A 25067-nucleotide genomic window follows, 5' to 3' on the forward strand; every position below is an offset into this window, starting at 1 on the left:
AGTTTTGGTCATCGCACTTGCGGAAGGATATATTGGCCTTGGAGGGAGCGCAGAGGAGGTTCACTAGGCCAATACTGGAGATGAGGGGATTGAACTATGAAGAGAGACTAAATAGACTGGGTCTGTACTCGTTGGAGTTTAGAAGGATGAGCGGGGATCTTATAGAGACGTATAAGATAATGAAAGGGATGGATAGGGTAGAGGTAGAGAGATTCTTTCCGCTTAGAAAGGATAGCAGGACTAGAGGGCACAGCCTCAAGATAAGGGGGGGGGGGGGGGTGCAAGTTTAGATTGGAGTTGAGGAGGAACTTCTTCACTCAAAGGGTGGTGAAGCTCTGGAATTCCCTGCCCGTTGAAGTGGTGGAGGCTACCTTGCTAAATATATTTAAGTCACAGGTAGATAGGTTTTTGATAGACAAGGGAATTAAGGGTTATGGGGAGAAAGTGGAACTGATCCACTTCAGATCAGCCATGATCTTATTGAATGGTGGGGCAGGCTCGAAGGGCTAGTTGGCCTACTCCTCCTATTTCTTATGTTCTTATGACACTGAACCACATAAGATATAAGCGTGGTTGGTGCAATTCAGAGGTAGATTTTAAGGGGGGGGCTTAAAGGAGGCACACAAGATGGAGAGAGAATCACAGGAATTAGAAAGGAAATGCTGGAATCACAGCAGCCAAGGCCTTGGTATTAATTGTGGGCCTATAGTGAGTAGAGATACTGAAGAGTTTTCTTGCTGCCTCTAAATCTTTTTACGTTTTAACATTTCAGCCGGATGGTGTACAAGGATACCAGTGCATCTGCCCACGTGGAGTTGTTGGCCGAAATTGTGAATTCAAAATGAATGAATGTGCAAGCAAACCTTGCCTGAACGGAGGGCAGTGTCAGGACTTGCTTGGTGGGTTCCAATGTCACTGCATACAGGGTTATTCAGGAACCTTCTGTGAGGTGAGCTCCACAACTGGCATATAGTGTTTGTGCTTGTTTCTGTTTTCTGATGAGTTAACTTAAAATTGCCGCCTGTGTTTTGAACTCAGGAACCATATTTTGTCATCATAACCTGCTCTTGTGCCCTACTTCCTGTTTTATTGTATTGAGTTGTGTTAGCTGGTCTTACCGGGGTGGGATGAAATGGAAGGGTCACAACATTGGTTTCAGTATGATCCATGCCTGCATGAGGATAAGTAAATTGACTGGGATTCCTGTACTTGGAGCTGCCCAATAATAGCTCCTCCTGCCAGACGCAACCTCTGATTGGGAGGTGCAGCTGTGCGGCCATTGACTGAGGATGTGTCTAGCTAGAATGTGGCCCACAGTGGAAAGTATCTGTATTGAGTGTCACCTTCAGGACTAGAGTGAAGAAAATTGACAGTTTAAAGAATGTCAGTTGCTTCCCACAAATAACTCCAGGACCTGCCAGAAGCCTGGTCCTGGAGTTATTTGTAATCAAAACATTTGATTCCTGACTCCAAAGAATCTTGAAATGAAGTGAGGCTGTATTCAGTGCAGGGCTTGAGCAGTGACATTTTGAGTGCAGCAGAGATTTTACAGGCTATGACTTGATTATTCAAAGAGTGTGGTTCAAATGTGTGAATATTTGTCTTCACAGCCATAAGCATTTATTTTGTTTATAAGACCCCCTTCATCCAAACACCCCCACTCTGATAGTGAGTCTCTCTTCCAATTTATGAACATCTTGAAAATTTATTTTAATGGATGTGGGTGTTGCTGGCTAGGCTGGCATTTATTGCCCACTCCTAATTCCCCTTGCGCAGGTGGTGGTGAACTGCATGCTTGAACTGTTGCAGTCCCTGAGGTGTAGGCACGCCCACAATGCTGTTAGCGAGGGTGTTCCAGGATTTTGACCCCAGCGACAGTGAAAGAACAGCCAATATATTTCCAATTCAAATACCTAAGGCATTTTATACATACGTTAGGAACAAGAGGGTTGTCAGGGAAAGGATCAGACCTCTCAGGGACAAAGGAGGGGAATTACGCTTTGAACCCAAAGAAGTAGGTGAGATCCTAAATGAATACTTTGCATCAGTACTCACAAAGGAGAGGGACATGTTGACTGGTAGTGTCTCAGAGAGATGTGTTGAGCCGTTAGAAAAAATCTCAATTACAAGGGAGGAAGTGTTCAGTTTTTTAAGAAACAATAAGACAGACAAATCCCCAGGGCCTGATGGCATCTATCCTCGACTGCTGAGGGAATCGAGAGATGAAATTGCTGGGCCTCTAATAGAAATCTTTGTCTCTTCATCGGACGTAGGTGAGGTCCCAGAGGATTGGAGGATAGCAAATGTGGTCCTGTTAATTAAGAAGGGTAGCAAGGATAACCCGGGTAATTATAGGCCAGTGAGCTTGACGTCTGTGGTAGGGACATTGTTTGAGAAGATTCTTAGGATATATGCGCATTTAGAATGGAATAATCTCATTAGCAATAGACAGCATGGTTTTGTACGAGGGAGGTCATGCCTCATAAACTTGGTTGAGTTTTTTGAGGAGGTGACAAAAACGATTGACAAGGGAAGGGCTGTGGATGTCGTCTATATGGATTTTAGTAAAGCGTTTGACAAGGTCCCTTACGGCAGGCTGGTGCAAAAGGTTAAATCTCACGGGATAAAAGGTGAGCTAGTTAGATGGGCGGAGAACTGGCTTGGCCATAGAAGACAGAGGGTAGCAGTGGAGGAATCTTTCTGGTTGGAGGTTTGTGACTAGTGGTGTCCCGCAGGGCTCTGTACTGGGACCTCTGCTGTTTGTGATATATATAAATGATTTAGAAGAAGATGTAGCTGGTGTGATCGGTAAGTTTGCGGGCAACACAAAGATTGCTGGACTTGCAGATAGTGATGAACGCTTGTCAGAATACAACAGGATATAGGTAGGCTGGAAAATTGGGCAGAGAAATGGCAGATGGAATTTAATCCAGATAAATGCGAAGTGATGCATTTCTGTAGGTCTAATGTAGGGAGGAGCTATACAATAAATGGCAGAACCATCAGGAGTATAGAGACACAGGGATCTGGGTGTGCAAGTCCACACATCCCTAAAGGTGGCAGCATAGGTGGAGAGGGTGGTTAAGAAGGCATATGGCATGCTTGCCTTTATTGGACAGGGCATAAAGCATAAAAGTTGGTATATGATGTTGCAGCTATGTAAAACGTTGGTTAGGCCACATTTGGAATACTGCATCCAGTTCTGGTCGCCACACTACCAGAAGGACGTGGAGGCTTTGGACAGAGTACAGAAAAGGTTTTCCAGGATGTTGCCTGGTATGGAGGGCCTTAGCTATGAGGAAAGATTGGACAAACTGGGGTTGTTTTCCCTGAAAAGATGGAGGATGGGGGGTGACCTCATAGAGGTGTATGAAATTGTGACGGGCATAGATAGGGTGAACAGTGGGAAGCTTTTTCCCAGGTCGGAGGTAATGAACATCAAGGGTCACAAGTTCGGGGTTAAGGGAGCAAAGTTCAACACAGATGTCAGGGGGATGTATTTTACACAGAGGGTGGTGGGGGCCTGGAATATGCTGCCAAGCAAGGTGGTTGAGGCGCACATGCTGGGATCGTTTAAGACTTGTCTGGACAGCCACATGAACAGACTGGGAATAGAGGGATACAAACGAATGGTCTAGTTGGGCGCATGAGCGGCACAGGCTTGGAGGGCCAAAAGGCCTATTCCTGTGCTGTACGGTTTGTTTTTTGGTGTGTAGATTGGAGGGGAACTTCCAGGTGGTGGGTGTTCATGTTTATCTGCTGCTCTTGCCCTTTTGGTTGTGGCTTTGAAAAGTGCTGCCTAAGGAGCCTTGGTGAGTTGCTGCTGTGCATCTATACACACTACTGCCACGTTGATGGTGGAGGGAATGAATGTTTGTAGAAGGGCTAACTATCAAGTAGGCTGCTTTGCCTTGGGTGGTGTTGAGCTGCTTGAGTGTTGTTGAAGCTGCATCCGTCCAGCCAAGTGGAGAGTATTCTATCACACTCCTGATATGCTTGTAGGTAGTGGATAGTCTTTGGGATGTCAGGAGGCAAGTTACTCACTGCAGGATTCCTAGCTCCGATAGCCACAGTATTTATATGGTTGGTTCAGTTCAGTCTTTAGTCACTGGTAACCCCTAATGGTGTTGATATGAGCGCCTCTCTCTGTTACAATGTGAGCTGACCACACTAATGGTGATTGCCAACTGAAACTGAAGTCTTCTACCATTTGTGCAGCTGTGTGCTAGTATAGGAGGGAAGGTGAAGTTGTGCTGGAAGCTGTTTTAAATATTGAGATGTTTCAGATCAGTGGGAGTTCACATTGTCTCCTATCTGGTGATTATAAGGAAATTCATACCACCCTTTGCAAACCCTTAAAAGTGCCAGCCTCTTATCAGCCATTCCAGAGGGGAAGGAAACAAATGTGGCTCTCTGATATGTGAGATCTGAGAATCCGCCCTTAATTATTTTCAGTTGTTTTAATGACCAAGTTTTTTTTTGTTGCTTGTGCATTTCAGTTCTGTAAACAAATTGTCACTTTGGTGTATTAGAGCCCATCTTCCCTTCAGTTTCAGCGAATTTAATAATTTTACAATTATTACTGAAATGGCATGCATTTTTGACAGTAATTAAATGTGTATCCACCTGCTGCAATTATCAAATATAACCTATTTAGTCCCACCATTCAGGACGATACTGATTTTAAAGCCAAGAAAAGGGTGCAAGAGTACCTGTTATTAGAGAAATGGGGCGGGGGCAGTTTTCATTTGACTAAAGGCGAAGGGAGAAATGGAGCTCAAACTGATTCAGACATTTTGAGGGAAATCTGGAAGGAAGAGCTATTTCACTGCTAGGTGAGTCTAATTAGAGAGGATAGCTTTAAGATAATTGAGAGAATCGAGGGAGCTGCTATTGGAGTATATTTATCCTGTACTTGTTTGTTAGATGTAGTGACTAACCAGCAATGTGAGACATAACAGAATTGAAACGGTTTGTCCAAGGGAAGCAGATATATATCTGGAAAAGAAAATAGTACAGGGAAAGGGGGTGGAAGTAAGTGGAAAAACTCAGATAGAACAAGCACAAGTGGTGAATGACAGACTTTATATTTAAAATTTGATGGACCTATTACCAACACAGCACATCACATCGACCCATGTATTAATGTTCTGAAGTGTCCCCCCCATCTTGCTTCATCGAACCCTATAAGTGTATCTTTCCATTCCTTTCTCCATTATGTACTATTCAATTTCCCCTTTAATGCATTCGTGCTATTTGTTCAACTATTCCCTGTGGTAGGTTTTATTCATTTGTGGAACATGGGTGTCACTGGCTGGGCCAACATTTATTACACATCCCTAGTTGTCCTTGGAGAACAGTTGAAAGTCAGCCACGTTACAGTGGCTCTGGAGTCACGTGTCAGCCAGACCAGGTAAAGACAGCAGATTTCCTTCCCTAAAGGACATTAGTGAATCAGGTGGGTTTTTCTGACAATCGGCAAGGTTTTGAGGTCATCAGTAGATTCTTAATTCCAGTTATTGAAGTTATTGAATTCAAATTCCACTATCCGTCAGGGTGGAATTTGAATCCAGGCCCCCAGAATGTTAGCAGAATTTCAGGATTAATAGTCTTTAAACAAAGAGTAGTGATAATACCACTAGGCCATTTCTGATGGCCTAGTGCTATTATCACTACTCTCTGGTTAAGGAAGTATTTCTGAATTGTATTTATTTGTGACTATTTTGTGTTTGTGACCCCTGGTTTTAGCTTCCCCCTACAAGTGGAGACATGTCTATGTATCAAAGATCTACTGTTTTGAAGATTGTGGTTCTATCAATAGAGCTGCAGTCTTTGCCATTGACTGAAAAGCTCCAAGTGACTTCAGTATCTTTCTCCCACGGTGGTTATGGTATGAGTGAGGTGACTCTGAGTAGGACAGTGGGTGTCTGATTCGGGAGGTTGTTCCATTTGTAGAAGGGTGGTTTAAATGTGATGTAGTGCTGTTGCATGTAGGTCAGTCTGAAGCATCTCTGTGGACACGAGCGTAACTTAAAAGCTCATTTGGCATGATTCCATCAGCATTGTGCATACATGGTCTCTTCTGAAGATGCTTTAAAGGCAGATCGATGTTAGTTTGTTCTTTGTATGCCTGTGAGACAGGTCCTGGCTGCCTCCTTGCAGCATAATGGGAATTAGTAGTTGAGCAGGGCAGAGATGATTAATCTCCATTCTGCTGCTGCAATACGTCCTTTGAATTGATTACAACAAAACAGTCTGTTCAAGACTTTTCCCCTCCCGAAGGTCTCTGCTGCCCATGCTTTGGGATTGGGCAGGGAGTCTGATGGCATTACCATTTCTGCTGTTTTTACCAGCAGGAGATTTGGTAATCAGAAGGTACTGATTTTAAGACAATTGTCTAAAGAACCAAGGTGGAGATAGGGAGGAATATTTCAACATAGCACGTTGATGCAAACTGGCACTGCCTGACAATGTAGTTGGAACAGATTCAATTTTAACTTTCAAAGTAAAAGTGGATAAATAATTGGCTGAGTGACAGGAAAATCAAAGTTAGTGGGTGGAGGAAGGTTTGTAGTGAAATTCCCCAGGGATCTGTGTTGGAACCTTCCTTTTGGTGTTCGGGGCATGGTTTCAAAGTCGACAAATGATGTCATACTTTGCAAGCATTGTAAGCTATGAAGAGAATTCTGTAGAGCATCAAAGGGACATGGTCAAGTTGCTGGAACGGGCAGACAGGTGGCAAATAAAGTTCAATGTAGAGAAATGTGAAATGATTCATTTTGGTAAGAAAATGGAGAAATAATATCAAATAAAGAACGTAATTCCAAAGGGGGTTCAGGAGCAGAGGGAGCTGGGTATATATGTACATAAGTCATTGAAATAGCAAGGCAGGTTGAGCAAACTGTTAATAAAGCATAATGCCCGAGGCTTTATTAATAGGGGCATAGAGTACAAGAACAAGGAGATTATGTTAATCTTGGGTAAGTAACTAGTTCAGCCTCAGCTGGAGTATTGTGCCCAGTTCTAGGCGCTGTGCATTAGGAAGGACGTGAAGACACTAGAGTGCAGAAAAGATTCATGAAAATGGTTCCAGGGATGAGGCACTTGATTTATTATTGTCACATGCATTAGTATAGTGTATACAGTGTTTCTTGCACACTGTACAGACAATTCATAGAGAAAGGAAGGAGAGAATGCAGAATGTAGTATTACAGTCATAGCTCGGGTGTAGAGAAAGATCAATTTTATGCAAGTTATGATTGGAGTTAGGATTGCCTTTCTTGAGATGAAGAGATTTGATAGAGGTATTCAAATCGTGAGGGATCTTGGCAGAGTTGAGGAGAAACTATTCCCACTTGTGAAAGGGTTGAGAAATAGAGGAGACATATTTAAATCAATTGGTAAAAAAGCAAAAGAGATACAAGGGAAATCTTTTTCCCCCACAGTGAGTGGTTAGGGTTTGGATTGCAGTACCTGTGTTTGTGATTCAAATTGAATCAGATTCAATTGAACAATTCAAAAGGGAATTAGATTATTACCTGATGAGGAAGGAAATGTGCAGAATTTAGAGTTACGGGGAGAAGTAAAAGAATGGCACTAAGGGAATTGTACATTGAGAGCTGGTGCTGACGTGATGAGCTGAATAGCCTCCTTTTGTGCACAACTGTGTGACAATTGTGGTTCTGTGAAATACTGAAATGCTGGGGTGGGGGGGGTGGTAATAGTTGCAGGGCTATGGTACAGAAACTTAACCAAAGAGCCAGGGCAGGAGTGATGGGCTGAATGGTCTCCTGTGCTGTATCATTCTATGCCTGTTCTGCTGCGAACAGGATGATGCCACCCCAGATATTTTTCCTATCTACTTTTGTTTTGTGACTTCAAGATGGACCAATTTGTTTAATCAAAAACAGTTTATTGATATGGCCAGCTTTGAGTATCTTTAAGTATACCAATTAGCCTTGCTGTGGCAAATCATCTTATATGTGATTATCCCACTTATCAGTAAGGCTTTCAAGGGTTTTTTCTTTCCTATAAACTCCTCTCAAACAGCTGCTAGGAATTAAGCTACTCAATCAGGACTCTGGTAGCATTAGAAGAATACAAATTTCTTGCATCCTCACCTCACCCACTCTGCTTCCAAACAATTTAATTATTTGTGATTTTAAGAGTTCTTGCTTTTTTTAAGGGGTGAGGTCTGATTAAATGCTGTAACCATGCTGCTTCTCTCCTATTGTATACACTATCTAATGTCTCATTGTGGGGGCTTAGGTTTTTTGTACTAGACTGAAAGAAAGATGGGGAAGTTGGGGAATAATATTTATGGTAAGCTAGCGCTTTTACTCTGTCTAAATTATAGAGAGGAAGGAAGTCCATGGTTTAGAAATGTTGGAATAAAGTAGAGAATGGTGCAACAAATCTTGACTTCAGGGCTGTGAGGAGTTGCAGTGTGGTCTTTTTGATTTTAATGGAAGAGGATTCCAGAAGGGTGCCAACTATATTCTCAACAAATTTGAAGGTTTGAAATATGGTTTGGATCAATTCAAGGCATATGGGGATGTGAGAGTGACGTGTGTTCTTCTGCACACTGCTACAGCTCTACTGAATCTGAATGATGCACATTTGATTTTTCCATCACAGAAAAAAGTCAATTACTGCGATCCCAACCCTTGTCAGAATGAAGCCAAATGCTACGTCCTTGGCGAAGATTACTTCTGTGCATGCCCTGAGGACTACGAAGGGAAGAACTGCTCAGTTCTGAAGGACCACTGTAAATCCACTCCTTGCCGAGGTAGCTATTACCCACTGTGTTAATTGTGTCGATAAATCTAAATCAGCTGTGGCTTATTTGGTAACATTCTTGCCTCCATCAAGTCTTCGGTTTGAGCCCCACTCCAGAGACATGAGCACGTGATCAGCTAACATTCCAGTGCAGAATTTAGGAATTGCCACACTGTCATAGTTACAGCCTTTCAAATGAGGCTCCATCTGCCTTCCCAGGTGAATGTAAAAGATACCACAGTAGGATTTTGAAGAAGAGTGAAGGAGTTCTCCATTTGATCCTAGACAAGTAATTATCCTTGAGCCTTACAAGAACAGATTATTTGATCATTTTCATAATGTTGTTATGGGAGCTTGCTGTGTGCAAATTGGCTGCTGAATTTCTTGCATTGCAACAGTGACTTTAACTTAAAGTATTTCACTAGTTGTGAAAACACTTTGGCATGTCCAAAGATTGTGAAAAGTTATACAGAAATGTCTGTATCCTTGTCAACATGAGATGACTTAGAATACAGGGGCTCTGGAAAAGTGGAGTCCCGCAAATTCCAGATGGTACTCACTTTTCTGTTCATCCCTGACTATTGTGAAGCAGAGACCTCCAGTGCCTTGGTGCCTCTGATTTTGCTCTTGATCCTCCAAAAAAGCTGTGGTTGAATCCCAAATGCTGCCTGAAGTGCTGACTGTTGTCTCCTTTTATTAAATACCATGTAGTTGGCAGCAGGATGGCACACTTATACTTCATAATGTTTCATCAATGGTAAAGAACCTCTAGTCACTAACACATCCACCCTTGACAGATACAGATGTTTCAAAATGCTTTCTGTGCCAAAGTGACTTTGTAAGTGCAAGAGAAGGCTAGCTATTAAGCAGCCTGTCTTGCATTCCACAATGACATTTTGTTCATCGTGAGGTGTGAATGCTGCAATTGCTGGCAGGTTTGAAAGTGAACTAATCCTAGCCTTGGTGTGAGCTTTCAATCCCATACACGGCTCCATGCTAACCAGGTTCTGACGGAGGTGTCTGCTGAGTGATCATCTGCCTCCATCGACTGAGCTCTTGGTGTCAAGGAGACCCCATCTTCGTGCTGCTTGTAAGATGGTACATCAAAGTATCTGGTGAGGAGCTGCCCACAGCATGGAGGCCTGACTCTACACCTGCCCTCGCTGGTGCACAGGTCCCCATGTTGCCTAGCAGCTAGGACCTGGGAAATTACTGCAAAAGAGCAACACTGTAAATAGAGAACTCGCTGTTGAGGCAGCAGGATGCACAGGCTGATGAAGAGCTTTGCTAGAGCATGTTGAAGACTCGGCAGTCTGATGGAGGAGAATTTGTCTCCAGGAGCACAATCTTTGGCCGTGAAGGGTGTTATTACTACAATAGCTTGGATGTTTATATAGCACCTTTAGTGTAGCCCCAACACCTGAGTATAATGAGACAAAAAAATCTAGGGACAGTCAGTGGTAGGCTTTAAAAGGGACTAAAGGAAGAGGGGATCGAGAAGCAGAGAGGTTTAGAGTGAAAATTTAGGAACTTGGGATGCAGGCAGTTGAATGCACACCAACCAATGGTGTAATAAGCTAAGTCTGTGATTCGCAAGAGCGCTGATATCTGAGAATTGGCAAAGTTTGCAGAGGAAGGATGGGGGGGGAGGCCAAGGAGAGGTTTACAAAAAAGATGATTTTACAATCAATGTGTTGCTTACCTGTAGCTAATGTAGGTCATTGAGTACAAGAATGATAGAACATAGAACATTACAGCGCAGAACAGGCCCTTCGGCCCACGATGTTGCGCCGACCAGTTACAAAACAATGACCCACTAACCTAAACCAATCCCTTCTCGTCCATAAACCTATCCACGGATCTCTTAAACGCCCCCAAACTAGGCGCATTTACAACTGCAGCAGGCAGGGCATTCCAATCCCTCACCACCCTCTGGGTAAAGAACCTACACCTGACATCCGTCCTATAACTACCACCCCTTAATTTAAAGCCATGCCCCTTTCATTGATGGATGAAAGGAGCGTGAGTTCGAATAAGACAAATAGTGATGTCCCTGGGAAACTAATTATTTATTCATGTGGGATGTGGCTGTTGCTGGCTAGGCCAACATTTATTGTCCATCCTTAATTGCCTTTGAAGGTGATGATGAGCATCCTTGCTAACTGCTGCAGTCCATGTGGTGTAGTTACACCAACAGTGCTGTTACAGGAAGGAGTACCAGGATCTTAACCCAGCAACAGTGAAGGAACAGTGATGTATTTCCAAGTCAGGATGGTGTGTTGTTTGTGGTGTTTCCATGCATTCCATTCCCCCTCCCCCGGCAAGGTCTGCAAGACATAACAGGCTACAAGATGCAGATATGTAAAATTGCCGGCTCCAAGTACCCCTCCCTGATGAGCTCAGTGCATTCTATGCCCACTTTGAGCAAGAGGTCAGTGAGAGCACACCCTCCACCCTGGAAGCCTCAGATAAATCTCTATCTGAAGTTGTCACTGCAGATGTCAGAGCACCTTTCTCAAAGATCTACCTGTGGAAAGTGACTAGCCCAGATGAGTGCTCAGATCCTGCACGGACCACCTGGCAGGGATATTCACACACCTTCACCACCCTCAACAAATCTGAGATCCCTATCTGCTTCAAGAAGATGTTCATCATCCCAGTACCAAAGAAAAGCCATGCAGAGTGTCTTAGTGACTATCCTCCAGTGGCCCTGACATCCATTATTATGAAGTGCTTTGAATGGTTAGTCATGGCATGAATCAATTCCGGCCTCCCAGATTGCCTGGATCCAGCACAGTTCACCTATCATTGCAACAGGTCCATAGCTGACACCATCTTCTTGGCCCTGCTCTCAATCCTGGAACACCTGGATAACAAGGATACCTACATCAGACTCCTATTTATTGACAACAGCTCAGCCTTCAACACCATTATTCCCACAAAACTCATCTCCAAACTCCATTGCCTGTGTCTCAGTACCTCCCTCTGTGACTAGATCCTGAACTTCCTAACTCTCAGACCACAATCAGTATGGATAGGCAACAACACCTCAACATTCCTCCATGATCATTCTGAACACCAATACCCCACAAGGCTGTATCCTCAGCCCCCCACTATACTCCTTATATACCTATGGCTATGTGGCCAAATTCCCCTCCAACTGGATTTTCAAGTTTGCCGACGACATCACTGTAATGGGTCAGATCTCAAACAATGATGAGACAGAGTACAGGAATGAGAGAGAATCTGGTGAACTGGTGCGGCGACAATAATTTCTCCTTCAATGTCAACAAAACGAAAGGGATTGTCATTGACTTCAGGAAGAGTAGTGGAGAACATGCCCCTGTCTATATCAACAGGGATGAAGTAGATATGGTCAAGAGTTTCAAGTTTTTAGATGTCCAGATCATCAACAACCTATAGTGGTCCCTCCATGCTGACACTATAATTAAGAAAACCTCCCAACACCTCTACTTTGAGAAGTCTAAGGAAATACTACTTATCTGCTGCGATTCCCTCCAACCTTTATAAATGTGCCATAGGAAGCATTCTTTTTGATTGTATCACAGCTTAGTATGGTTCCTGCTCTGTCCAAGACCACAAGGAACTACAAAAGGTCATGAATGTAGCTCAATCCATCATGCAAACCAGACTCCCATCCATTGACTCTGTCTACACTTGCCGCTGTCTCGGAAAAGCAGCCAGCATAATTAAGGACCTCATGCACTCTGGACGTTCTCTCTTCACCTTCTTCTGTCGGGGGGGGGGAAAAGGTCTGAGGTCATGCACCAGCTGACTCAAGAACAGCTTCTTTCCTGCTGCTGTCAGACTTTTGAATGGACCTCCGTCATATCAAGTTGATTTTTCTTTACACCCTAGCTATGACTAACAGTTATTCTGCACTCTCCTCTGAATGGTATGCTTTGTATAGCAAGCAAGAAACCATACTACTTACTGTATACTAATACGTGACAATAAATCAAACCAGATGTGGCAAAAAATGGGGAGAGCTTGAGGATTGGAGATAGAGGCTGATTAAAATAAATGTGATGAACCCGGTGAGATTTGTTTGTTGGTTTAAAAAAAAAATTTTTTTGTGCCGTCTTTGCAGTTATAGACAGCTGTACTGTGGCAATCTCTAGCAACACCAGTCAGGATGGCGTCCGCTTAATATCATCCAATGTCTGTGGCCCACGCGGCAAGTGCATCAGCCAGCCTGCTGGGAATTTCACCTGTGCCTGTGATCGAGGGTTCACTGGCATGTACTGCCATGAAAGTAAGTGCAGACTTTGCTAGATTTGCTGGATAATATTTGGTGTGTAACTGTTCTGTTGTGGTGGTGTTGGGAATTATCAACATTGCAAAGTACATGGCATTGTTATGCTGGATCTCTGGGCTGTTCACCAGCTGAAAAGGTTCCCTTGTCTACCTTGTGGATATTCTGATGTAGATCAACAGGAAGGTTGTGGTTAGTTTGTTCTTACCTCTGAGTCAGAAGGTCATGGATTCAAGCCCCACTCTTAACCGTGATTTGAGCTATAATCTAGGCTGATACTCCCAGTAATGCAGAGAGAATGCAGCATCACTGAAGGTTTTGTTTTTTAAGCTGAGATGTTAAACCAAATACCTTGTCTTTCCTCAAGTGAATGTAAGAGTTTCTATAGCCACTATTTTGAAGAGGAGTGGGAGAGTTCTACTTGTCGGTGTTAGGGGTTAGTTGATTTTTCCCAGTTAGTTTCTGCATTAACTTCAGTTCATTTTTCTCCAGATATTAATGACTGCACGTTGAATCGATGTAAAAATGGAGGCACGTGCATCGATGGAATAGATTCCTTCCGCTGTATTTGCCCTGATGGGTGGGAAGGGGTACTGTGTGAAATTGGTGAGTAATGAACAATCATGGTGTTGATGTGTGTGAGATTCCTTTGTGATGTGTACAGTTAATTGTTAACTTTGTGTGTATCTTCCCAATATTATATATGTCTATTAAATAAAGAAACTGTAGTTCGGATACTGCCTCATCCTCTGTTCATGCCAGGAATGCACCAATGCACAGTGACTTGGCTACTTCCTGGTTACCTAGGATCTGAGTCAGGGGGTGTCTAAATCCTGGATTGATTTATGGAGCAGGAGTCTTGAGTTAAAAACTCATGAAGGCCTTCCTCCCATCTAATGGGAACGTGGTTACTTGGTTAGCAGAAGAGTCCAAAGCTTAATCATCAGAGGAACTAGAGGGGGAGGTGGGATATGGATTCTCCTCCAATTCCTTTTCTAATGGGGGTCCAAGCAACATTGAGTGTAACACATTCACAATAAAAAGTGGAAATAGAATGGGCAGATGTTGGAATGTCTTGTACTAGTCTTAATCCCCGAAAGAGAGAGAGCAATTGATATAGTCATCTGTCCTTGTATAATTTTATTTTTCACCCTAACCAATAATTGAGTTGAAATTGTACGGAGGCAGAATGGTTTGTACAATCCGTCATGTGTCCTTGTAACTGAAGCACATTCACTGAAATTCTGCACTTACGTTGCATGGGAATAGCGCACTCCAGACTGGACTCTTGAGAAACGCTAGAAGATCATTGACGGACTAGATGCACAGCATTCCAGTTCTTTGATTGAGACATTAAAACAATGCTGTCTGCCATCTCTCCACTATTCAGAGATGAGCTGGGATGTTCTCCTGGGCATCTGGGTCAATGTTTATACCTCAAATCAATATCAGAGAAACAGATTATCTGGCTATTTGTTTGTGGGCTCTCACAGCCAGTTTATGTACAGCTGTGTTTCTTACATCACAACAGTGGCCCCATCTCCGAAAAACCCATGAGCTGAAAGAATGGAGATTTAAAAAAAATTCTGTCTACCGATAGTTTTAAGATGTTATTTTGTACTATGTACCATTGCTTGAATGTTGTGGTTTCAGTCCCACTTCTAACGAATAAACTCCCATGTAAAATGTTTTCTCATGCCCTCAGGCTCTGAAGCTGCTGTGGAAATGATTTCATTCGCGTTGAATTGTATTTGCTATCCATTCATCTAACTTCTCTTTTAGCATGTCTGTATTTCCACATTCTGCTACCAGTGGAAGGATGGAGCGAATTTGAATTTTTCACTTTATTCTTCACATATTTAGTCTGTCTGTTTGAAAACAACTCTTTTTATTAAATAGAACTCATTGTCTGTCTTGAACTCTGTGGTTTTCTGTTTTGTAGACTTCAATGACTGCAGCCCCAACCCCTGTCTCAATGGAGGCCGATGTGTGGATGGACTGAATGATTTCCACTGTGAGTGCAGGAATAACTGGAAAGGAAAAACCTGTCATTCCAGTAAGTGGTCAGCGACTCCACCACATGCTGCCTCTAGACAAATCCATTTACCCATTTCCTTTGCGATTCCTTGTTAAATTAACCCACCGACTAGCTCCACAAACACACTTAAAATTCTCATCCTTTCGCATCTCTCTATGGCTTTGATTCTCCCTATTTTAAACTTTTTCTAGCCTTCCAGCTTTCAGATCTCTGAGCTCTGAAAATTCTGGCTCTTGTAATCACCCCCAATCTTAATCCCCATTGGTGGCGGGTACCATGAGCTGTCTGGATCATTATCTTAGGAACTCTTCCCGATTCTTCCCTCCCTCTTTAAGATCTTTGTTTAAACCTATTTTGATCAAGCTTTTGGTCATCTGTCCGTGCAGCACCTCATTTTTGTGAAATGTCCTGAGACTTTTTCATACATTAGAGGTAGTATACAGCTGCAAGTTGTTCAACCACCATTAGCAACAGCATGGGCAGGCCATTTGGCCTTTCAAGACTTCATTGCCATTTTAAATGATGACGACTGGTCCTCAGCATCAACTCCACTTTTGCGCCTAAAGACCACCTTCCCTTGATGTGTTTAACCAATCAATTTTTCTTCTGTAGGAGAGAATCAGTGCGATGAAAACACCTGTAGTAACGGTGGCACATGTCACGATGTGGGAGATGCCTTTCGATGTGCGTGTGCTCCAGAATGGGGAGGGAGCACCTGTAATCTGGGTAAGTTTGTTGTCCTTCTGTCTCTGCCTCCCCTTCCTCCAAACTCTCCCTTTTTATACAGAAGCATTTGAAAGTAGCCTCTTTGACTCCCTGCCCCTCTTCCAAATTATGGCATTGAATCTTCTAATATCCTTCAGTCGAAGTGAAGACATTGATTTTCACTGGAGGGAAGGCTCCTTCAGCATTGCAACAATCCCTGTTATTGTCAGTGTAGAATGCATGATTTGAGGTCTTGAATGGGACTTGAAGCTGCAACCCTTTCAAGCCATGAGGTGTGACTGTCCGAGTCAAACTGAGGTCAGCAAGGAGAAAAAAGAGCTGACGTTTTGAGCTTTGACAAAGGGTCATCTTAACTCAACATCAGCTCTTTTCTCTCCTTACGGATGCAGCCAGACCTGCTGAGATTTTCCAGCATTTTCTCTTTTGGATGGAGGTCAGGGTATTTGGTGGGGGGACCTGAATCCATTTCCAACTGCTATCCAATGAGAAGGAGAATCAATCTGTGACCACAAGTTGACATAGTGTAAATTTTGGTGGGGTGGGGGCGGGGGGTGGCAGATGGTATGGGTGGCCTTTATTATTTGTAGAAAAGTAAATCCTTATTAGGATTGTGTAAATTTCCACTTGAGCCTCGAGTTGCTCAGAAAAATCCTGATTTTTGGGAAAATTCCTCTGGCCAAGCTGTTTGGATATTGGTTAAAGTATCTAGTATATGGAGTGGGAGGGGCAGGGGTAGCAGAAATCTATGTACTAGCAAGATTAGAAATATATTCCTTTTGAGCGCTCTTGTGATTTTGCAAGAATTCTCATCACAACATCTTGCTGTAGCAGTCACGTGGTTACTGATACAGTCACTAGTCTTGCCAGATGTGGGTTGGGAATTTTTCCCTTCCCTCACATCTTCAACAGTTGAATTGTCTCCTGGTTTAAAAAAAAAGTAATTTTAATGTGTAAAATGTCTTGTTTCAGCTAAGAACAGCAGTTGCATTCCCAGCCCTTGTCAGAATGGAGGGACGTGCGTCGGTAGTGGCGATACCTTCACTTGCGTATGCAAGGAAGGGTGGGAAGGTCCAAGTTGCACACAGAGTAAGTTTCTGTCATCCTTGACTCTGCTAGGTGTTCTACTCTTGCCTATGCCTAACTTAAGCCAGTTTATTCAGAGCAGATTGTTGTAAACACAAAAACCCAGTGACTTTGGAGGTCCTGATTTGAGGAATGGATGTTTTTCTGGTCATGAGGGAGAACTCCCCAGCTCTGTTTTGCAATGATGTCTAATCCAAGAGGAGTATCAGTTTAACAGCTTGTCCAAAGGATCTGACAGTGTAGGACTTCCACAATGCTACATTTATGGCCCATTGGCCAAGTCGATTTCTCCCAAGTGCTCAACAAGGCACAGGTATTGTGCGACCAAGAAGTTCCTTGACCCTACCTTCAAGGGAGCACTGAGGCTTGATGAATAGCTTGGACTTTGTGGGGCCTTTTACACCCCCCTGAAGACAAGGAAATGTATACAATTTAAAACGTTGGAAAAATAAATCAAAAGTCACCATTTACCTTATTTTAATGGTAACAAGGACTGGGAGGGGGAGGGGGGGAGGTGGAGGGGTAAGGGATGTCCCCCACCCTCGGAGCTTCTGGTCATCACAGCCCACTTGGATAAAGCAGGTTTTTTTTTAAGTAGTTCAATATTCCTTCTGTTTTCTTCCACAGACAAGAATGACTGCAATCCTCACCCGTGGTAAGTGACACTTGTCCCAGTATTACTGTTATTGTCAAGGTGCTGCAGCCAATTTTAAATAAGTACTCTGCATGATCCGCTTCTGGGACACCTCGTCTTAGCATGCCAGCATCAAATAATCTTTCAGTATAGAAGGCAGTCGTTTGACTCGTTGTACTGATATTGACCCTTTGGAAAGATTCTGTTAGTTGCACTTATCCATTTCCTTTTTGCAAGTTGCTATGGAATCTGCTTCCACCGCCCTTAGGCAGTGAATTCCAGATCACAGCTTCTCGCTTACTTGAAAGGGGAAAAAAAGGGGAGATAATTGTTTGGAACCTGGCCTTTTATCAAAATATCTCCCCCCCCCCCCCCCCCCCCCCCAATCTAACACACATGCACTGTGCGCTTTTTAGACCTGTCTGCCCATCAGTAATGAGAAAGAATGGAAGCGCGGTCAGTGTAACCCAGCTGCTCCAATGGATAACAGGAGGGGGGGATTGTTGTAGTCTAATTACATTAAAAATAAATATGCAGTGTTTAATCGGCTTTGTAACAGATTTGTTGCAAATCTCAATCTCTCTTGTACTGAGCCAAGTGGCAAACCCACTCCCAACTGAGTCCCATGAAGCAAGCATGGAAAAGCAGGGCCCTGATGATGAGTGGGCTACGCTATCTATGGCACAAATCATAAGGTGTCGGGTGGGATGGATGGGGGGTGGGCGTGTGGAGAGTTGGAAGGATAGTAGTATTGGAAATTCTTTGTAGATGGTAGGCTGAAAATGTAATAGCAGGGGTGCTGGAACCTTCCATTCTCCCATTGTCAGCCCAGTGCTGGAAATGCCTTCTGTTAATGACAATTGAAATTTGCATTTGAATAGCTGGTGATGTTGAGGCAGAAGTTGAGTTTTTCTCTCGTGTGTCCTCGCTTCTCAGCTGTGCTTGTGTTGACAGTAACTTGAGATCACTTTCTAACAAGCAAGTGGTTGGGGGTGGGTGGGTGTGCTTTATGTCTTTGCAGCTACAATGGAGGCATCTGCGTCGACGGTGTGAATTGGTTTCGATGTGAATGCGCTCCAGGTTTTGCCGGACCAGACTGCCGAATCAGTAAGTACCTAACATGCAGAGCAGAGAGTTCAGGGGTTGTGCCATTATGACCCAACACCCCTTTTGTTCCAGTCTGCCTCTGACCTCTCAGTACATTCAGCTGCGAGGAGGCTAGTTGTACCTCCTATAATGCAACACCAGCTGATTGAATTATTCATTCAAAGTGAAAAGCCCCTTGCTACCTCTGGAAGAATTGGAGCATTTGTCCCCTTCACTGATAACTCTTTCCTCAATCACAGGATCCACTTATTGTCTCAAAGTAACTCTAAGAATCTTTTTCATCAAAATAGAATTTTTCTTTCAGTTCACTTCAGAATTGACTAAAATATCTTTAACGCTTCAACTATGTCCTCATGACTTGGTGTCAAATTTTATTTGGTAGCATCTTTATGAAATGCCTTGAGATGTTTTATTAAATTAAAGTTGCTATGTAAATATTGTGCAGCTGATGTGACAAAAACCTGATTGGTTTGAATTATTATTTTGGTTGCTGAGAACTGGTAAGGCCACCTTTTATCTTAGCTCCCTTTTGGTAGCAGACTCCAGATCATGTAACCCTTTCAATAAAAATAATCTGCATTTCTCTTGCACTTTTCATGACCTTGATGTCCCAAAGCGTTCAAAGTAATTATTGAGGTGCAGTCACTGTTGTAATATAGAAGCATGTCTGTCGATTTGCATACAGCAATGTGATGAGCAGTGAGTCTGTTTTACTGGCTGAGGTGTGTATGTTGGCCAAGACACTGTATTCCTTGTCTTCAAATAATAGTGCAGGATCTTTGACATCTATTGGTGGGGGGTGTGCAGACAGGGTCTCAGTTAACATCTCATCCGAAAGACAGCGCCACTGGCAATTCAGTATTCCCTCAGTACTGAACTTGGAGTGTCAGCCTGGATTCTGTGCTCCTGTTTCTGGAGTGGGTTTGGACTCATAACCTTTGGATTCGGAAGCAAAAATGTTATTCACTGAACCGAGTGAGGCTGGTGGATATAGGGATATTTTGGAATCTTGCCAAATTGGCTATTCTTTACATTGAGAGTATGTTGACAGGCAGCACCACACATCAGTCAGACTGAAGTGTACTGAAGCCAATTGGTTACCCCAGCTCCAACCCCCACCCGCCATGCTATTCCAGTCCCAGTTGAGATCAGCTAACACCAACCAGGCCAAGAATTGAGGTCTGAGCGTGCAGGAAGCAAATATTGTAGCGAGGAATGTGAGCAGTAGATCTGCCATGCAGCCGACACGCATGCTTCTGAATGCATCTACATTGGATATACCATTGAGAAAATTCACAGTGCCAAGTGAAGGAGGCAAGCTGAGGAAAATGAGATTAGATATTTAACAACAATGACAACTTGCATTTATGTAGCACTTCCAACATAGTAAAGTGTCCCTGAGTGTTTCACGGGAATAGTACTGTGCCATCTAAAGAAATATTAGGACAGATCCAGGTTGAAGCACACTGTTTGATTTGCACTCCATCTGCCACCTTCAGCATTCACATCCTTCACAGTGGCAACCGTTTACAGCATCTACCAGATGAAATACAGGAACTCACCAAGGCTCCTAGGCATCGTCCAAACCTGCGACTGCTACTACCTAAAAGGACAAGGGCAGCAGATGCATGGGAACACCACTAACTCCCAGTTCCCCTCCAAGTCACAACCATCCTAACTTGGAAATACGTCGTTTATCACTATGGCTGGATCAAAATCCTGGAACTTGCTCCCTTACAGCATTGTGGATTCCTACAACACATGGACAAAACAACAACCTGCCGTGACCTTCTCGAAGGAACTTGGGAATGGGCGACAAATGCTGGCCTGGACAACAATGCCAATGTTCCAGGAATCAACAAAAAAAAGTCATCATTATAAGAGGTACCAAAGGGATACAGAGAGCGGTACATACTACAGACAGCTAAAGGTACAGCTTTGCATAATGTGGATGTGCAAGAGGTCAGAATTAGTGGTGATCAGAGATGGGGAAGGAAAAGACGAAGAACTATGTTGGAAAAGCAGATGAATGAATGCTCGGAATCAGTGTGGGTCAGTGACCGGGCTAATTGGATGGCTGTTTGAAAGAGCTGGCATCAACATGATGCGTTGATGGGTGAAGAGGACATTACTTATGTGTCCATATGATGTGGGTGTTGCCGGCTCAGCCAGCATTTGTTACCCGTTGTTAATTACCCTTGAAGGTTGTGGTGAGCTGCTGCCTTGAACCATCACTGTCCATGTGGTTGAGATAAACCCACAATGCTGTTAGGGAGAGTGTTCCAGGAATTTGACCCAGCAGGAGTGAAGGAATGGCAATATGTTTCCAAGTCAGGATGGTGAGTGACTCGGAGAAATACAATTGATGTTTCCTTGTATTTGTAGATGGTTGAGGTTGCGGGTTTGGAAGGTGTCGTCGAAGGAGTCTTTGTGAGTTTCTGCAGTGTTGCGTAGATAATGTACATGGCTGCCACTGAGCACTGACAGTGGGAGTGAATGTTGAAGGTGGTGGATGGGATGCAATCAAAGAGGCTGCTTTGCCCTGGATTGTGAAGTTTTTTTTGTGTTGGACTTGTATTTATCCAGGCGAGAAGAGAGTATTTCACCACAGTCTTGACTTGTGCCTTGTAGTTGGTAGGAATGCCCTGGGGAGTTGAAAGTGAGTTGCTCGCTGCAAAATTCCCTGCCTCTGATCTTTACTTATAATGACAGAGTATGTTCAATCCAGTCAGTACATGTTTGGGAATAGGCACCATGTGTAATAACTCCAGTGATAATCAAATCTGGTGACAACAGAAATGGCTGAAGGTTTCAGCAGCAGATTGAGTTAGGGACAGAGCTGGGGGTGATATGGAGGTAGAGAAAGGCAGTTTGTATTCACTTTGAGAGATAACAAAGACATGCAAAGGAGATAGAGTGAAGTATGTTACGTGAGATCCATTCAAAATACCAGTGGAAGGCTGTCAGGAACCACTGGACTAAACTGATATGAGGAAAAAGTATAATTAAATTCGTCAAATTTAATAAACGTTAAGATAAATACCAGGTAGAGACGGCTATTGGGGGGCTTTAGAAGGAACTAAATACTGCATTTGAGTAACCTTAAATATTTGGGAAGGTTCTTTTGCATTTGTTTTCATCTACGTTCTTGTGTTTTAGAAACTATTTTCCCCTTAAACCACAATGCTTTCTTCACACTCTCTCGATCTGTGAGAGGAGGGAATGGGAACTTGCATCCTGTGTGTTAGCTACTGACAGAGGCTGGAAGCACAGCTGCGAGCGCTGTGAACACAGGGCTCTGAATGAAGCATTGGAAATAAAAAGCCTCTTACAGAGCTGCCTCTCAATGGCTGCTTTAACTCGATTGTTTACTGTGGAACTAATGATGAGACTGAAGAGGCCAGGGCTGGCTTTTTGCAATTAGGCAGAGCAGGAAACACGTGGTCTCATCAGCATTTTTAGTGTCCCTCATTTCTTTGTTAATGTGTACTTTTATTCTCTTTCTCAAAGACATCGATGAATGCCAGTCATCCCCTTGTGCTTATGGAGCCACTTGTGTGGATGAGATTAATGGATACAGGTGCATCTGCCCCCCTGGAAGAGCAGGCTACAGATGCCAAGAAGGTTTGTGCTTTCAGAAAATGATAATTCCCTGTCTGACTTGAGTACACGTGGCCTGCAGGAAGTGTAATGGGTTTCCATTCTGACTTTTTTTTCTCGAGTAAGTGGTTGCTTTCTTGAAGGAAGCAGGGGGACTGCTCCTTGCACTGTAGGGCTGTATCCCAGCAACAGTCAGTCAAGGGAAGAATACAGGGGCTTGGAAGATGTGGGGATTGGTGAGGAGATGGTGGACTGAAGACACGATGGTCAGGCTCTCTTGGCTTAGTTGCATTGTTTTGTCCATGAGCTGTTCAAATTGTCCTTTGGCATCTTGATGCCTGGGTATAAGACACCTCTCCCATCTTCACTTAATCATGGAATTGTGGCATTAAGCAGCACAGGAAAGGTGTTTCGGTCCATTGTTACTCTTTGAAGGAACTGTCTAATTAATCCTACTCTTAGCGAAAACTCAGTAATCTTTAGTAATTACTTACTCAATTCCTTATTGAAGCTTACTGTTGGATATTATTCCACCACCTTTAAAACAGATCATTCCAGATCATAACTCTGTGCAGATCTTTTTTCCCTCCTTCATGTTTCCTCTGGCCACTGCTCCTTGCTGCATTCCAAGTGGGTATCACCATCCCCTGCCGTGCTCCCCCGATGAGTGCCATTGTCCAGCTTTTCCTAAATTGTTGAATATTATTAAAACTGGGATCATCATCATGGAATCCCTATAGTGCAGAAGGAGGCCATTTGGCCCATTGAGTCTGCACAGATTCTCCAACAAAGCATTCCATTCAGGCCGTATCTCCATAGCCCCATGCATTTTTCTTGCTATTCCACCCAACCTACACGTCTTTGGACTGTGGGAGGAGACTGAAGCACCTGGAGGAATCCCACGCAGGCATGGGGAGAATGTGTCGAGTTTGCACTGTCACTCAAAGCCGGAATTTTACCCGGGTCCCTGGCACTGAAAGGCTGCAATGGTACCCACTCTGTCACCGTGCTGCCCTAAATAGATAAATATTTGGTCTCTGGAATCAAGGTATGAAGAAATCTGGCAGGGAAATTGAGCTGTGGCAAATTCAGCCCTCATGGAGTTGAATTGTGGAATAAATGTGAGGGACCAGATGGTCTAACCCTGCTAATTGCTGTGTTCTTGTGTCACATTGGCTGTCCAGCTTGCTGATTCTTTGCCTCACTACAAGGAAAACTGAATAATCCAGCTTGATTCATGTCAATGAGTTCACAATCTGTCGCTGTTTTTCTCAAATACAATTGGTTCTTCTGAGGCTTGACTCTGGCAAGAATGTGTAGAAAAATACATCCTACACAAGTACCTTCAATCCGTATATAGAGGGAGCAGAAGGAAAACTCTTTATTTGCATAACTCAGATTTGATATGAATTGACATGGAAGACTAGGTAATGGTGTCAGTTCAACTTATTGTCTGTACCTGTCCTATGAGTGTTTGATGGGGACAGTGTAGAGGGAGCTTTACTCTGTATCTAACCCCGTGCTGTACCTGTCCTGGGAGTGTTTGATGGGGACAGTGTAGAGGGAGCTTTACTCTGTATCTAACCCCGTGCTGTACCTGTCTTGGGAGTGTTTGATGGGGACAGTGTAGAGGGAGCTTTACTCTGTATCTAACCCCGTGCTGTACCTGTCTTGGGAGTGTTTGATGGGGACAGTGTAGAGGGAGCTTTACTCTGTATCTAACCCCGTGCTGTACCTGTCTTGGGAGTGTTTGATGGGGACAGTGTAGAGGGAGCTTTACTCTGTATCTAACCCCGTGCTGTACCTGTCTTGGGAGTGTTTGATGGGGACAAACCCATCAAACACTGGGTTTTACTCCGTATCTAACCCTGTCTTGGGAGTGTTCCCCAATTTTAGATGAATTGTAGGTATGACCTTCTCATTTATGTTGAGATTTCTGCCACCATCACAGATGAAACCTTCCTGTGTGGCCTGAGGAAAGAAAATGTTCTTGTGGCCTCCCTTACCTCAATGACAAATACCTAATTCTTTGACTTGTTCCTTGCAGTGATTGGCTTTGGGAAGTCGTGTTTTATGTCTGGACAATACCATCCACATGGTATTCGGTGGGAGCAGGAGTGCAACACCTGTCAGTGCCTGAATGGCAATATAAACTGCACCAAGGTATGGCAGACTGCAGTCCCTTGAATGAGAGGCATTTCTTCTTAAATTCATTTTGTGGTTCATCAGAAATCAAAATATAACTGCTAGCTGGTTTTCACTCATTGGCCCACCCTGTCTTAGGTATCACCACCCTGTGTGACCTTTAGCTGACCTTTTGACTCCCTTACTCCCTCTGTCATAAAGACCATCTCCCTCCAGGCCTGTGATATTGTCTGACTTCACTCTGACTATAGCTGGCAGCCATCCTTCCTTAATATTGTCACCTGCAGACTTCAGATTTCCATTAACCTCACTTTATCCAAACGCTACAGGACATACCACAGCCAGTATCAAGTCATACGCATCATCACCATGATCCACATTGGTTATGTACTCAACATCTGCAATTGAAATTCTCATTTTCTCCTGGCCATATAACCATTTCTAACCCTATAACTCCCCTCAGCTCACCCCTGTGGCTTATTGTTCCTCTGACTGCTGCCTCTTGTAAGAAGTTTCACAACACCAGGTTAAAGTCCAACAGGTTTATTTGGCAGCACAAGCTTTTGGAGTGCTGCTCCTTCATCAGGTGAGGACTTGTGTTCACAAGCAGGGCATATATAGATACAAACTCAATTTACAAGATAATGATTGGGATGTGGTCTTTACAGGTAATCAAATCT

At 43.6% G+C, this 25067-nt stretch overlaps 1 protein-coding gene across 3 annotated transcripts in view; it reads left to right on the forward strand.

Moving 5' to 3' along the window:
- jag2b (jagged canonical Notch ligand 2b) overlaps positions 1–25067 on the forward strand; it is a 182872-nt gene that overhangs the window by 147854 nt on the left and 9951 nt on the right. For all 3 annotated transcript variants that reach the window (XM_080202173.1, XM_080202174.1, XM_080202175.1), the window contains 11 exons: positions 773–949; positions 8638–8788; positions 12890–13054; positions 13547–13660; positions 14997–15110; positions 15705–15818; positions 16788–16904; positions 17529–17556; positions 18557–18642; positions 22153–22266; positions 24290–24405. In XM_080202173.1, coding sequence (XP_080058299.1) covers positions 773–949; positions 8638–8788; positions 12890–13054; positions 13547–13660; positions 14997–15110; positions 15705–15818; positions 16788–16904; positions 17529–17556; positions 18557–18642; positions 22153–22266; positions 24290–24405 — 1296 coding nt within the window. The remainder of the gene's footprint in view (positions 1–772; positions 950–8637; positions 8789–12889; positions 13055–13546; positions 13661–14996; positions 15111–15704; positions 15819–16787; positions 16905–17528; positions 17557–18556; positions 18643–22152; positions 22267–24289; positions 24406–25067) is intronic.

Source organism: Carcharhinus amblyrhynchos, chromosome 14, assembly GCF_965287045.1.
Source record: "Carcharhinus amblyrhynchos chromosome 14, sCarAmb.v2.hapA, whole genome shotgun sequence".
NCBI classification, from domain to species: domain Eukaryota; kingdom Metazoa; phylum Chordata; class Chondrichthyes; order Carcharhiniformes; family Carcharhinidae; genus Carcharhinus; species Carcharhinus amblyrhynchos.